The sequence below is a fragment of the Strigops habroptila genome, chromosome 2 (assembly GCF_004027225.2).
Source record: "Strigops habroptila isolate Jane chromosome 2, bStrHab1.2.pri, whole genome shotgun sequence".
Classification (NCBI taxonomy): domain Eukaryota; kingdom Metazoa; phylum Chordata; class Aves; order Psittaciformes; family Psittacidae; genus Strigops; species Strigops habroptila.
This window is the reverse complement of record NC_044278.2, coordinates 17655138-17671535: the sequence shown is the minus strand read 5'-3', so window position 1 is coordinate 17671535 and position 16398 is coordinate 17655138. Positions and strand designations below refer to the sequence as shown.

The window sequence follows — 16398 nt, the reverse complement described above, 5'->3', positions numbered from 1 at the left end:
AGCCCCATTCCTCATAGGGCATTAATTACGGGGATTACCAGTAAAAGGAAACACATGAACAGGATGTTACATACTTTTTACTTGCTTTGAATCTCTGTGTATTTGCTACAGTTATGAATTAAGGAATAAGAAGGAGATGCAGATTTCTGAACAAAATAATACAATATAGTCTTCCAGTCTATGATCCTAAAGAAGCTCATTTAAAAAGAACACAGGGAGAGAGGATTTCAGTCTGCTGACATATGACTTCCCCAGCTAGACAAAACAAATTGGCTATATATGCCACATTTTCTGTATTTTCCCCAATTGCAGCACAGAACATGTATCATTAAGTTGTAAAAACGCTGAAGCATTCACCACTGGGAATGAGCTGTCAGTAAGACACAGTTATGAAGTGATTAAAAATTCATATGAATTTAGTACACACACAAGCTTTTCTCAATGCTCCCGTCATCCACCATTACTCTGCTACTATATAGCCAAAAAGCATAATACAACTGTAAATAGTAGCCCTAAATACTACTCTTTATTCCAGGACAACCTAAAAGTACTGTACTATGAATTAAATGTCATAGTACTTAGACATAGAGTGACCTACGATGACTGAGGTAACCAGTAAAAAGTAACCTAATTAGCAATAAATCATAGGTGTCCAAACTCTGTTCTAACAAAAATACCAATACAGCCTATTAATTATGACCCACTCACCACTATCGAGATGACCTAGTAACTGAATAAGTGCTTTTCACATTTTAGTGTTTAAAAGCTGAAAAGTTAGGACAACACTCAGCACTAGGGTTTCAGGTTTTTTCTTAATATTTTAAAAACAAGTACTTGGAAATAAAAAAAATTAAAATAAAACATAGACCGCTCCTTTATGGTTGGCATATTAGGCAAGCAGATGTTCTTAACAGAGATTGTCACCACTTTTAATGACAAGTTGGAACACAGGTTCAAGGTTTGCAACATCAACCTCTGCTTCAGAATTTTCACAACAGGCTGTATGTTTGACAAGCAGCAGAAATGTTTTCAGGCTCTATTTGCTGCATTGTATCTTTCTTAAACATTCATGACATTCACAGAGTATTAAATACAACTAACACAGCTCTACTCTAAGTGTATGGATGAGAGGCTTACATATATTTGCTGAAACTTACAACTCTGAGTTTAAAGAAACTGTTGATTTTTTTCTTCTGTCAAAACTAAGCATTTCCCAAAAATAAGAATGGTGTGCAGGGATTTAAACCCTCAATAAAATAATAAGTAATAAAATAATCTAACAATGCAATAATTTCATTTTTTTTTTTTAAAAAGAAAATTTCAGCTTATTAAAATGTTTCTTTACTCTTAGTGTAAGCAAAACAAGAATTTGTTACAGAATAATCCTCTATGCAAGTAAGGGAGTGATCACAGATTTTCTACGGGTTTCAGTTCTTTGACCAAGTTAGTCAACAGCTACCAGCAAAAAGTGAACACTGGGCCCCAGATAAGACTAATCAGGCCCTTCAAGAGACACTTATTTTACTAACTTCTAAATAAGCCCATGGATACTTTTCTTTCTGCCACCAATACCCAGGGTGTAATCCAATCCTGCAATATGCTAGTACTTTCTGAGAGAATCTAGATATTCTCTACTCTTGGTCATATCAGTATAAACAGATACTGTGCAATGCTTTGGTTTTGAGTTCAAGAGAAGAGTTAGCAATTAAGCAGGAGCTGATAAGACTTCCATAGCTTATTATTCAGTATTCCTCCCTATCAGAAGACATATTTACATTATGCAAGGTAGATGCAAAACTGGAGCTAATATTTAAAATGAGATATGGTTGTGGATTTTATTTCTCTAGACACGTGTTCAGTATCATAGACAGAACAACTTAAGGCTCTACCACTAGTGACAGGTAAACGTCATACACATTTTTATTACAGAATATAGGAATAGTTTTCCTATATATTGTTGCTTCAAATCTCAACGCCATATAGTTTCACTATTTTGCCTCAGGGGAAAGCAAGAAAATGTTTTGTGAACTCTCCCACAATGATATCAAATAGAAAAAAGTAATCAGATTTAATTACTTTTTCCGACATTTTTCTTCCACTGTACATTCACAGAGCTTGCCAAGGATCAGCTAATAACAGTAAAATACTAACTCATCAGGTGTGCTATGCAGGTCCCAATGGAGCTCTGATATATATGATGCATTAGATATGCTGAAATTACATCTGTGCTGCCTGACCAAGAATAAAAAATGAATGTCCCCTTATAAGAGATCCTCTTCTAGAGAGGCCACACAACCTTACCCACACAAAACATCAGTTTAGCACAATCAGGATATTACCATTAATTATAAACTTTCATCATATACCCCAAAAATGTTTGGTTCTTACATATTTGCTACTTTTATGTTTCTCCTTTAACTTATTGTGTTTTAGCACATTAGGAAGAAATAGTTAGGTCTACCTTTACATCAGACACACTAGAAAAACAGTGATGTTGTAATTATGGCCAAATATTACTTAAGTGTACAAATATGATAAATTATTTGTCCACCAATTTTCTGATCTGTCAAGATTTTTGCAAGTGTAAAGTCAAAACTTTCTTCAATATGTATTTCACCTTACAAAATGTAAAGAATCATGTAATAAACCAATTATGATTAGGATCCTCCATCACAAAAGAGGATAGCTCTGTAACTCTGACATGAAATCTGAGAAAACTATGGTGAAAACACACAACATCTTATGTGCTAGAGATAAACACAAAAATATTTCAATAATAAATCCTTCAGTTCCATCTTGGTTGCACCCAAAAAAGAAAAATTCAAAACTTACTAGTCATCTACATTACAAACAAGATACTGATGATAGTCACCTGGCTGCTTGCTCAGAAAGTTTTGTTCCTCATATGAGATACTTACTGTTTTCTTTTTCCATTTGTGTTATGTGTTAAGATGTGCTGCTCTTTTCAGACACAGTTTAATGTTGGTCCTTTCTCTGCGCTATTTCTCCTGTTTGGATTTTTTTTTTTTTTTTTTTTTAAGTAGTTGCATTCATTGCAAAGTCTTTTATAGAAATAACACATTTTCTTTCACATCAAGCAAATGATATTCCTAAACTGGCTCTCAGAAAACATGTTGTTAAATCATTTGGAATTGTCCAATATAAAACAGAAAAAAGAAACATGCTAACATATTAATCTTGCCAGCAGCAAAACTGGTTTGTGCATTCAACAGCAAACCTACTTTTCCAATATCAATGAACAGTATTAAAGCTTTACCTCACTGTAGAGCATGCATAGTATTACTGTAGAACCCATAAAGACAAAGTTAATTTAAGAATGTGCAGCCACTGAGGAATAAAAAGCCAAAGCATAGAAGATACTCCATATGCAAATTACTAAATAATTACACTAACGCTTTTAGGACAGAAGTAAATTCATTTTATTAATATTGAAGCAAAGAACAGAATAGGAAGAAGATAAACTTATGTCAAACGATCACAAGATATTTTTAGAATTTCATTAAGTTATGAACTGGATAGTTCCATTGATAGTTCTCCATCAATATCTCTGTCTTACATTCTGAACTCAGTCAAACTTCAGCTGTGTTAATCAAAACATGTAATTTCACCTCCTTTCAGATTAAGGTTATTTCCTACTTTGCACAGGTTAGTGAAACTTTCTTTACTACAGGTTTACATACATAGCAAGCCTATCTTCTAGCCTGATTTTTAATCAAGTATTCTTTGGATACAGGATTACTAACTCAGCACACGTTTTTATAAACTGGCTTTACTTTCAAAGACAGGCAAAAGAACTTCTATTAACTAATCAGTAAGATTATCATGAATGTGATTATTCCCAACTTCCCTTTCTTTTCTTTATAGAACAAAAGCAAATTTTCGTTCTTTCATATTTTTAATTTTTAGTGGAAAACAATGCCAGAGAACATTAGGGAAGGGAAACCATTTATTTTTAAAACCTGAAATTAAAGTTAGATATGCTTACATATTAGACATACATTTCATAAAAATGGATGCTTTCTTCTAAAAGCTCTCTCTTTGCTTCTTGCATTATAAAAGTAGCTGCCATCATGAAGGCTAGTGTTGAAGGCATCTTAAAGCAAATACCTCATCACTGACTACAAATATTTCTAACACAGAGAAGCAAAGACCAAATTTTCTAAGAATCAACCATGCACTGAAAAGCAAATGATGAATGAAGATCCGTTACAGGAGCCTTCCTTTCTACACGGTAAATTGAGGAGCCAGTGCTGCCTGTTCTTCAAGATCCTAAAGTTGTTATCTTGATGTGATCAGCTGGGCTTTGTCATACCTAAAAACACAGCTCTATTTATAATTGGCAACTATGGCCTGCCTCCAAAGCATAGCTTTTCCCTGTAGAGACCATGCAGACAAGTATGGTGCAGGGATGTGAGAAACAGAGCTGTTACAAAGCAAAAATGGGTACTAACATCCTCACTGCCAAATCAGTAATTCCAGACACCTCTGACCAGGAGGACTGTATTTTCAGAAAACCACCTATTCTTCCCTGTTCATTTTGTCATCCTATATTGCCTTCTAAAGTGAAGCAGAACCACGTAAAAAAACAATGTGTCAGTACAGACGCCGCATCAGTCATACTGTATAACCCTAGCAGTAGAACTGTCATTAGGTTTATCACAAAGGAAATTAATATATAAACACATGTAAAGTCTGCAGGACTGATTCACCTAACTGTGCTTTTTGAGACCTTTCACACCTGCACAGATATAAATGTTACAGCATCTTAATTTGGCAACATTATCATGTACACTTTTTACAGGTATAAATGATTATACAAACTGCGACAAGGAAGAGATGAGACTGTGTATTTCCCTTCACAACAAGCTGAACTCTGCTCAGATGTGGCTGTCAACACCACATTACTTGTACAAAAAAGTTCAAAAGAGACCTTGCATCAACATAGAAAATGATGCCCGATTTTATAAGAGTAACATGTAGAAGACAAATGGAGTGCAACCCTCTTCTACCAAACTAGATAGGAATCAAGGATCTAAATCAATCATAAGAATTTACAAACCATTATTTCTTCACTTAGGATTCTCTCTGGTTTTAAACTCCTTGTCTTCCTCTGCAATCTGAATAAATAGTTGCTTTTCAGTTATTTTAGTACCAATACTTCCTTTGTTCTCATTTGGTAATACCCTAGCCCAAGCAGCGAAGATGATCAAAAACATCTAAAAAAATTAAATATCACTTTGGAACAGCAGTCCACTGCCTGTTTATATTAATGTTGAGAACAAGCCATCATAACCATTTGTAACCTCCACGTGTTCTCACCTGCCCTTTGCAATAAGACTCTTTGTCCGAAAGGTGTGTTTGTACAACATTCCGTATTTAATTCCAAGGTCCTGCACATGGGTCAGGGCAATCCCAAGCACGAATACAGACTGGGTGGAGAATGGATTGAGAGCAGCCCTGAGGAGAAGGACTTGGGGGCGTTGTGACAAAAAGCTCAACATGACCTGACAGCGTGTGCTTGCAGCCCAGAAAGCCCACCGATTGCTGGGCTGCATCAAAAGGAGCATGGCCAGCAGGTCGAGGGAGGGGATTCTCCCCTTCTACTCCACTCACATGAGACCCCACCTGGAGCACTGCTTCCATCTCTGGGGCTCCCAACATAAGAAAGATGTTGGAGTGAGTCCAGAGGAGGGTCACACAGATGATCAAAGGGCTGGAGCACCTCTCCTCTGAAGACAGGCCAAGACAATTAACCTATCCAAATAAAATCATCCTGAATTAACAATTTACACTTCCTGATCCTTCTCTTGATCAACAAAATCTCCTCTGTCTGGAGACACAAACAAGTTACAAGGCTAGCTAAGTTATAAACTTCCTAACTTCCTGTAAACAAAACAGCAAGTTGTGGTTCAAGATGAGGTAATTCAAAGAAGTAGGGTAAGCTGCCTCTCACTTAACACAGGACAGAAGAATATAAATGGCTGCTACTGTGTTGCAGCTGACATAACTGCAATCCATCCTGATGCTTACCCTTGTAACTTCTTATCAAGCCTGTACTTTCAGAATAAAGATGGAATAGACTAGAAATTTCAACAGTAGAAAGGCCTCTACTGAAAACGCTGTGTACTTTTCATGTGCCAGTTCAAGAACCATTAACTGATTTCAGCTGTCAACATAGACTTAAGGAAGAGAAATGGAATACATTATAAATTCACTAACCAACATGCACAGTAACAGAGGAGAACCTGATCTGTCACTTGAACCATAGGTATAAGACCTCCCTAGAAGACTTAGAGAACATAAGAATTCCACACTAACAATACACTTAATCAAGCTGTAAAATCTAGAAACATGCAATTTGAATCAAGACACCAAATGACCAGATACACAAGAGAATTTAGCAAGACTTTCTGTACAGGGACAGGAGAGGTTTTGTGATCCCCTTGAGAGGCTTTGTTGACTCTGACTTTCCCTACATACACACCTCTTTACACATCAAGCCCAAAAACACCTCAGCTCTTGCAATCTTCATCTGTACTGCCCACTATTTAAGAAATATCCATTTTTCACTTTATCTTCCTTTTCCACTTCTGCAATGCCACTTAAACATATGCAGTCAACTAATTCTGGCTGAACCAAGCAGCATTTAAGTGATTATTACAAATAAATATACACCCTGGTTTTACACTTTCCTCTTCTCCTCATACAAAGAGCGCATAGCAGAAGAATATTGTCTTTAATAAGACAATATTAAAACAGACAATGAACAAGTTCCATCTCAAGACATATTCTTCCACAGACACAATTTACAGGCAAGCAGAAACTCTCACATTTGTCTCCATTACTAAGAAATGGTTGTGTTAGCCCTGAAGACTATGTCCAGCATCTTGAATGAATCCAAATGTAAACTCTCCATTGCCACTTTATTCTTCCTCTAGTCTTATTACTGTAACTTCAGTGCTTGATTTCTACACCTGGCTAACATATTTGTTTGAAAAAAACACCAGCCTACAACAAAGTTTTGATTTTTTTTTTCTGGATGCATAATTTTGGAATGCAGCAAGAGAAAAGGAAGTTTGGACTTCATAGAAATGATGCTTTCCAGCTTTAGTCCACTTCCCAATAAACAACGGGGGGGGGGGGGGGATAAAAAAAAAAAAATTAAAAAGAACCACAACCAAAATCCCAGACTCTCAAAGACACAGAAAGCCCTTTAAGAAAAGCAGATGTACCCGAATCGGAAAATTTAATAAGCCTGTGTTAATAACCTTTAAAAAGTAAAATTTGTGACAAAAAAAAAAACAACTTTAAAGTACTTCATACATAGAAAAACTTCAGCACAGCCTACATCTAGCACAGTTTACAGAATTTATTAAACATCATCACTTCATTAAGCAAGAGGACTATGAGAGCACACCATTTGATACCAGACACCATACCTAGAAGGTAGACGCAATTCATATACAATAAACAAACTTGCAAGCCATATTTTCTCTGGTTAGTGAGACTCATTCCACAGAGTACAGAATGTCAGCACCAACTACTCTTAAACATCACGTGTGTTTGACATGGTACACAGGAGAGAGGCAACACCATCACAGTATAAACCTTTGTGTTGAATATGCCATTTCTACATAATCTGACTTATCTTGTTTCATCCACAGGATCTTTGGGAATTAAAATTCAGGACAAATTCTTCACAATAGGCTAATTTTTGTGTCATCATCAGGCAAATAAAATCAGATTAATTTTGGCACTGGTTCCTAAATGTACCATCGCTATAGAAGTTAAAGATTACTCAATAATCCTAATAGGTTAAAAGTATACCAATCAAATATATGGAGAGACTGCTTTCAAATGCAGTCTGAAAAAAAGAAAATTTCTCCTTTTCATGATGACCTTTTATCCAGAAACCAGAGAGACACTAACACAAAACAAAACAGAAATGAAAACCACAGAAACTGGCCAGGTGTCAACATGAAAGTTTTTGGTTTGCCTTTTCTGAATATTGACTACACATCAATTTGACATTCATTTCAGAAACATCTTCAAAAACATTTAAACAATTTGCATCATAACCTTAAATAATGTACTTAGGTTAATGCAGATGTATTTGGAAGCAACGCAGCTAAAAATATTCAACAGCTTCTTTTACTAACTTATCAAGAATTAACATGATTATATATGTTGGAGCACTGCCAAGCAAATAAACACCTAGTCACAGGGCTCAGTAAACAAGTACTTTCATTTAACTTTAAACTAGGATACACATACAGATAAAACATCACCAGTAGATGAAGGATGGTGCGCTGAAGTTCAAAGATGTAGACTTTAACTTATAATGGCACGACACATGAAGTGCTGAAACAATGCTTACTCTTTTTTTGTTTAAGCATTTTGACATACAGTCAGAATGCAGATTCTGTAGGAAACACAACTAACAGTTTTAGCACAGGAGAAACATTTCTATCGTACTCCTTTCCTCAAGCTTCAAAATCCACCTGACAGGCAAAGTAAGAGTTGTCACCTTCTGAAATACAGATTTAGAGAGCCTGAAGTAGTTACTGTGATTCAGTGAGCTTCATTACTATGTTTTAAAATTCCATCCTCTCCAATCATCTCACAAGAATGGCCCAAATAAATGACAGTAAATATGCTAACTGCACCTTCTTCAAAAACAGTCTGCCTCACAAAAGACATCCTTATATCAGCACTGTTACCCTTATGCAGGAAATTAAGTGGGTAATTGTAAAGAAGAAAGCAACTCTACCAACTACAGTTACTCAGACATTTGAATGACTGTACAGAGCATATAGCAGACTGTTTTTCTGAAAAAGTGACACTGAAACTGGCTTTAATTTATTGGTAACTGTAAGCAAAACCATAAGTAAATCTGGGTTTCATACAACATAGGGAAGTCAAAATAAAACCTGTTTACATAATGTAACCGTTTATGTCAAATTTCCCTTGCCATATAAAGCTCTTACTTCCTTTGCAACACAATGACTTCTGCACATACAACGAATGGGATATTAAAAAAAGAACCCATAGGCTCAGTACCGAACAATTTTTCCAGGGGTTCTGGAAAGAATGCATCTACAATGAAAACTGTTCCTTTATATACTTATGAATCCAAAAATAAAAAAAAAAAACAAAAACAAAAAAAAAACAAACAAAAAAAAACAAAACAAAAAAAAAAAATCAAGATCTTTACTCATCACTAGAATAATTCAAACAGTGTATTTTGCTCCTCCTAGGCAAATTGCTCCAAGTATATTCGCAACTGGACAGTCTTTACATACTTAAAAAAAAATTCCTTCGACATTAAGCAAGCTTCCAACACCCCATCAAGCACAGGAGACTACCAGAGTATACTGAATAGCTATATCATGGCTAAAAACCTGTAAGGAACATATGTATAAATCAAACATAACAGCAGTGACATTTACAAGAATGTAGGCATTTCAGTGCTTCTGCCAACACTTTCACCAGCTGTAAAACTATACTGCAACCCTGCCTCTGAGCTCAGGTACAGAGAGAATGGCAAGGATTCAATCCTCCCTTCACTTCCTCTCTTATGTCCCATCCCTCACTATCTTCTTTAAAAAGGAGAGACTCTGGAAACAGCATCGTATCTTTTAACAGATTTAAAGATATACCACACATAACAGAGTCTAATTGCCACAATACTACTGCACCCGTTGCTAAAATGAAACTACAGATTTTACAGAAAAGTTCTTGAAATATTATTTTTTAAATGTTCGGTAACGAAATCAAATATTAAAACCCTCCTCACTCACCACCAAGAGTACACAAAGTGGACATTAATCCCCATTATTAAAACTGAACCACTGCAAATCAGGAATCCATTAGGTTTCTGAAAGGGCTTCTCAGCACCAAACTAACATCATCATCACCTTATGCCAACATCACACAATATCTCAGAAATACGAATATTGTTTTGCTCCATTTCATAGTTTGTGAAAGCTGTAAGTCAATATCCATCATGGCTCCCACAGTTTTAAGAACTGGGGTAGGGAGATCAATCTCAATCCAAGTAACAGTCACCCACTCTCTGCCAGAGGGAAAACTACATATTGTAAGGCCCTGTGAATAAGTAATTACAATGAAATGAATGTTTTATGAAGGAAATGCACTTGGTTTTAAAGGTCACAAAGTGACAGATAAGAGCAGACAGTGGAAAAAATCCAGCAAATGACTGATTGACCTGCAGGGTCAATGAATCCAAATAATAAATATTTCTGCTCTTTAAATAATTAAAAATGTCAAAACACAATGGCTGCAGACAAACAGTGTTAAGAAGCTGCAGACAAACAGTGTTAAGAATGCAGACAAGCCAGACAACCTACTTCATATTCAAATATTTCACCTACCTGTCCTGTGACTGCTCCTCGTACATTCTTTCCTTTCCTTCTTTGAAGAGTCTTATAGCCCGTTTAGATTTTTTCATGAGACTGTCGATGTAGATTTTAAAATACTCATTCTCACTGAGTTGTGCGAGTTTCTGGTTGTCATCATATTTGCTCAGTATAAGTCTCAAATGTTGATAAGTGTCAGGTAAAATGTCAAGTATGTAAGGTGGGCTGTTTTTCAGTTGAAGCTTTGGGTTTTGGCACAATCTTACCTATAAGCGAAGAAAAGAGAACGTGAAATACAAGGTATGTTGAGGCAAAAACTGATCCAACATCTTGAAATAGGTGTAAGCATCTTCTCTAACCTTCAAGCACAAACAATCAAATCCTACTTCACTTATGTTGCACGAAAACCCAACATAGCCTCTAATGTCAAAGGACATAAAATTTAACTTAATTCTGTCATATCTACAAAAAGTAAACAAGCTTACATAGTTGGAGGTTTTACATTTAAAGTAAGAATGTATTTGCCTGCCTACTAAATGCTAAGGAGCATATTATCAAAATACAGTATGCAACTAATGCCAAGAACAGTACTTTCATATGGATCTGTCTGCTGCAGGTGAATTTCCCTACGGATGTTGGTATGTCTGCTAAGAACTGACCTTATATATTACCTTGTCACCTGCTGGCTCTCTCTATTCTCTATCCAACAATATAGCCTCTTAGAACCTATAGAAATTTTAAGTTTGAAAGGTCCACACATATGAAAACGGCCTGAACTATGCCAGTGATGCAAAAGCTGTTAGCTATGACGCACAGAACTTAAGCCACTCTCAAACAAGTATCATAAACCAGGAAGCAAAACATTATACACTCAGTGTTTTCCACATCATGGCTGTAATAGAAGATAACAACTTAACGGACTTGGAATCATTATATTTCTAAACAGCACAAAAGTTAATTTAGTAATATATATTAAAGAATAAGCTTCAGGTGAACGGAACACCTTTATTCAAATCTAGTCTCCACTATAAATGTTTATGGAAGAAGGTGGTACTGTTTCTGTTTCCTGAACATACACAAGGTTAATTATCACCTGGCTACCTAAATTCTCTGGTAGGTTGTTCTGTAATGTTCTGTTCTAGAAAGCAAAAGAGATCAAAACTAACGGGTAGGTTTTGAGTGTTGTTCCACTGAGCTATCCACACTCAGCCAAAACACTGCAGAGGGACACATTCTAGATGTGTGTGCAGCTGTACATATGCAAATACTTTTGAAAAAATTAAGTCCATATGGTATTAAAGTTTTACAGGTATCATTTGGAGATTGCCACATTATATATTAGTGACTTTGACATTCTTTTGACATAACTAACGAGGCTGTAAAAACATCTTAATACTGCTGAAAGCAGATTCCTATTCCTACTAGTGTATCAACTTCGAAAGAGCGCAGTCTTGAGCATTTCAGAGTGGAGGGAGGGAAGGGATGGACACAGACTTGTGTCCTATAACATTCACCACTAAACTCAAAGCTGTATCAATATTGCTGACCCACCCCTCAATTTCTAGATCTAAACTATTAAGAAATTCAATGTCTTAATACTGTTGCCACTAACAGACCTTCATGCACCACAAACAGCAAAGCAAACACATATTATTTTTCCCTTCTGAAACACACAAACACACACCAGGCAATTAGATTTAGGTTAAGGGGGGGTCACAACTGGAAAAATAGAGATAGAAGAGTGGACAAAAACCCTAAGAAGTTTTAGAAAAAAAGAAGTCTAGCCATGACTTTTACAATAGCTCCCCTCATTTCGCTCATTTAACAAGTAGTAATTACTGAAGTAACTTTCAGTAATTTTTATTATTCTTTCACCTACTTGACCAAGTAATGGAATAGGAACACCATTTTGATGTGTTGTAGAACAGACAGTCCTTCCCACAGAGAAATTTACAATCTCAGTAGGAAATGGAAAGACAGCAGACAGATGCTGGCAAATATGAATATATGAGCATAACAGTTCAACATGCTAAAGAGGGGTTCAGGGCACTAGCAGTTAAGTATTTCTAGATATAAACACCAAAGTTTCAAGGCAAGCGCTAACTCTACAATAATTTAGTGGCTCATAAAAGAATTATGCATAAATTGAGGAAGAAGCTGGAAGAAAACAACAACAACAACAAAAAAAAGCAAAGCATAAAGATGTTTGGTCATCTCTTCATCAGGTGACAAAGTCTGGAACAATCCGTAACTGCAAGAGTGAGACAGTAAGAGACTCTGAAACTGAAAATAATCTGTTTATATTTCATGTGATAAAGATTCTCTTTATCAAGATAAAGAAAAAGACAACAAGGTTCAAGTTGTGGCTTAGTAGATGCCTGAAGCAGCATTCTCAAAGAATGAAGGTTGGAGATGATGGCATTTTTCCAAGGTCAGAATAATAAGCTGAACTTACTGATACACAAAAATAGCAAGGCCTCAATGAGAGATTTAGGTGAATGGATTGATCTGAAAGATTCAGATACAACTTTTATGAGAGTAGTTCAAGTAATGTTGTCTGAGTGAAGGCAGGATGATGGTGTCATCCCAGAAGATCAAGAAAGGTCCTAACAGAGACTTATTAAGGAGATTAAACATTTTCTTTTAGTTACGCTTAAGTTGAGCTGACAGATAGAACTCTTGGAGATTTCAGAAACGTGAGGAGATTTCAGAAATATGAGGAAAGAATTTTACATGTGCAGATATGAAAGTCATCCATGCAGAGACATGTGAATTTCTTTTTGTAGAAGAGTTACAAGAACGGGAATCCCAAGGACGGAAGTTAAAGCCTTTATGAAAAACGTATGTATTCATCTAAACTTTTGTTCTCTGTAGTTTCTGATTTAATGAAAACTTGAAAAAAGATGGACATTTTTCCTGAAGCCAACTCTAGATAACACAAATCAATATCACTGATTAGGCAGTGCAACTTTCTGGAGCAACAAGCACAAGGAAGAAAAAAAAAAACTGAAAAGAGGAAAATATTTATTCAGGGGAAGAAAAGTCAGCAATGAGAACAGACCACAAGCAGAGAAGGCTGCAGTCATTTGAATTGCTTATTTATCTCAACTTAAATCTCATGAACAAAGAATTAATTCTCTTTCTGAGAATCTATCCTTTCAATCAGATGTGCCAACATGCAGAATGTAAGCAGTTTCATATATTAGAAATGCCACTAAAAATACAAAAACAACAGGAAAAAGCAAATTGCTTATGCTGGTTCGTTGATTTTCAACCGATGGTCCATTCAACTATACAAAAACAAATATCCGGTAATAAAGAATTTGTTTCTCTTACAGATGTTCTACAAAGTCTTCCTCAGTCCAGTATCACTACATAGTCACACAAACATCAAAACAGGATCCTGTGGTCATCATGGTTTATAAGACTTCACCTGCTGAGTTTATAGAGATAAATACAGCACATTACTAGAACCTTCAACTCAGAAGAAGCCTTTAAGAAAGTAATACAAAATTTCTTCTGCAGTACAGCTCAATTAGTCTTATGCATTCTCCCTGAAAAAATGCTAACAGTCAGTTCAAGTCAGTGATACAGTGAAGCAGTACAAGGCTTTCTTCACTTTACAGGGTACACGAGGCTTCAGTCCAAAGGAAGTAAGTTTGTAAAGAGATGGCTGGTAAACCATATGGTTTCCAGAGTCAGGATGTCCTGACACATACCACAGCAGTTCGCAATTAAAAGTAAGCAATAAGAAATGACATCTGCTGACGCAAAAGATTTACCAATACACCAGAAGTGGCGCATATACCTTTCTTCAAAAGAAAACAGAATTCAAAAGAAAAAAAAACCCCAACCAAAAATAAAGACCCCCATATTGCACTTTACAAAGCAATCCTCAGCAACACTTTAGGAGCGGACATGAATCATATTACTGTGTGATTTGTGTATTGTTATGACTGGAAGTAAGCATGTATATATTTAGCAAGCATTCAGCCTAAAAAAAATGAAAAGCAGTCAGTCAGCAAGTTACTAAGAAATCTCTCTCTCATTGAGGTAAACAGAGACAAATCTACACTCCTTTCACTACTTCACTCAGGGTAAAACCAAGTATTTACTCCAGAATCACAGAGAAAATAGAGCGCAATTCTAACTGTGAAGAGCTAAGGCATTATCCGAAACTACCAGAAACAGATTTTGAAACAGTTAACTTGGCAACTTCCAGACAAGCTTCTCTAGTGTCTATGGAGGTAAAACACAACCACCTCTCCACCACCTTCCCACCCACCCCCAAAATAAATACACTACTCATAACATCTTTGAAGATATTTGACTTAAATTATAAGGCATTATTCCGTGGCCTCTTCAGAGATGAGAGTAATAGATGTCTATTGTATGTAGACAATGAATTTCCTCCAGAAAACTGTATCTTCTATTCACTTCTTACAGCAAACAATTAAGTTGAAAGTCCTGGACTCATTTGACAAAAGACTTTTGTTCAAGCAACATATAGTAGCCCTAACACAATCTGTTTAAGCACCTAATGCTAGACAAAGACAATACAAGGAAAGTAACACAGCTAAAACAGAGCAAGTATCTAATGAGTAGGACATCCGCTAAACACTGTTTTCAGCCGCAGTGAGTGGACTAGATCAGAGCACCAGTGCTTGGACACTTCCAAAACCACACTTCGAAATGGTCTACTGAACAAGTATCTTCTGCCAGGCAGTCCAAAAAAGACAAAGTAAACACTTCGACACACCACAAACAGCACAAAGATAGCTCTGCAGTCAGATACTGTAACAATTCTCCAGAAAGCTACAACACACAATGCTACCAACAATAAATTCTGAAGAACTTAATCAGAGAGGGGCTAACCAGGAAAACTGATGAAATCTGAACATCTGATGAAAATCTGAAACCTGCTTCATCATATGTTTCTTCCTGCCAGAAGTTACCTTAACTGCAATGTATTTTATTTTCCACAGAAAGATGGAAAGATGGGTTTCTTCCTAAAAGAGCCTTCTCATCAAAACATAGAGGTGACCAATCACCTATCTTTTCAGCTGAGAATATAGTAAGTGCTTGTTCAACACCTACCACATTGCAACAGAGCCATATGTTTCTAAACTTAAGGAATAAGCACTAATACTGATGCGACATATGCACAAGGACAGCTGATTTTGTAGGGTCATTTATATTTTCTTCTCATTAGAAGAAGAGAAGCTTTCAATTCTCCGTTTTAATTTTTATTCTTTTTCCACAAACCACGTATACAGGACATAAAACTTCCTATCACCTTTGACCAGGTGATACACTAAAAAATACCATGGTTAGAATTGATGATTGTCTATTTCTAGATCCCTTGTGGAACAACGATGTGTAATTGACTTGGAAGCTTGCACATTCATGTAACCATTACAGAAAGTGTTGCAAAGAATAACCAACATATTTCGAACTACTGTGCTCTGTGCACTCACTTAGATGCTGTTGAAAACTCTGATGCCAGCCAATGTTAATTTAAAGAAAACCGCATTACTAAGTTAGTGAGTAAAAGCTGTATTACCTCTGTAAGTCAACAGCGTAAGACACATTCTAATTTGCTCTCAGACAATTATTAAATAGCAAGTCAAACTGCCATCCCCATTTATATAGTCAGAGTCACAACAACTGGGTGGGCCATGACAGAGTGCCCAAATGGTTTAGACAATATTGTTAAACTTCACAGAAGAAAATATAATTATTTCCAGGCCCAATGCATAAGAGTACTGAAAAGTGATTAAAAGCTGCTGAAATATTCCTGTTTTAAAAAATCCTGTTCAGAATGTGTCACAATTTTATCAGCTTGAAACCCACAATAGTGAAGTGGTGTCCCTCAGGGATCGGTGTTGGGACCGGTCCTGTTCAACATCTTTGTTGGTGACATGGACAGTGGGATTGAGTGCGCCCTCAGCAAGTTTGCCGATGACACCAAGCTGTGTGGTTCAGTTGATACGCTGGA

At 36.2% G+C, this 16398-nt stretch overlaps 1 protein-coding gene across 4 annotated transcripts in view; it reads right to left on the bottom strand.

The window, feature by feature from the left end:
• The window catches only part of CBLB (Cbl proto-oncogene B), a 128292-nt gene that overhangs the window by 106175 nt on the left and 5719 nt on the right, over window positions 1-16398 (bottom strand). For all 4 annotated transcript variants that reach the window (XM_030471809.1, XM_030471810.1, XM_030471812.1 and 1 more), the window contains exon 3: window positions 10416-10666. In XM_030471809.1, the coding sequence (XP_030327669.1) occupies window positions 10416-10666 (251 nt within the window). The remainder of the gene's footprint in view (window positions 1-10415; window positions 10667-16398) is intronic.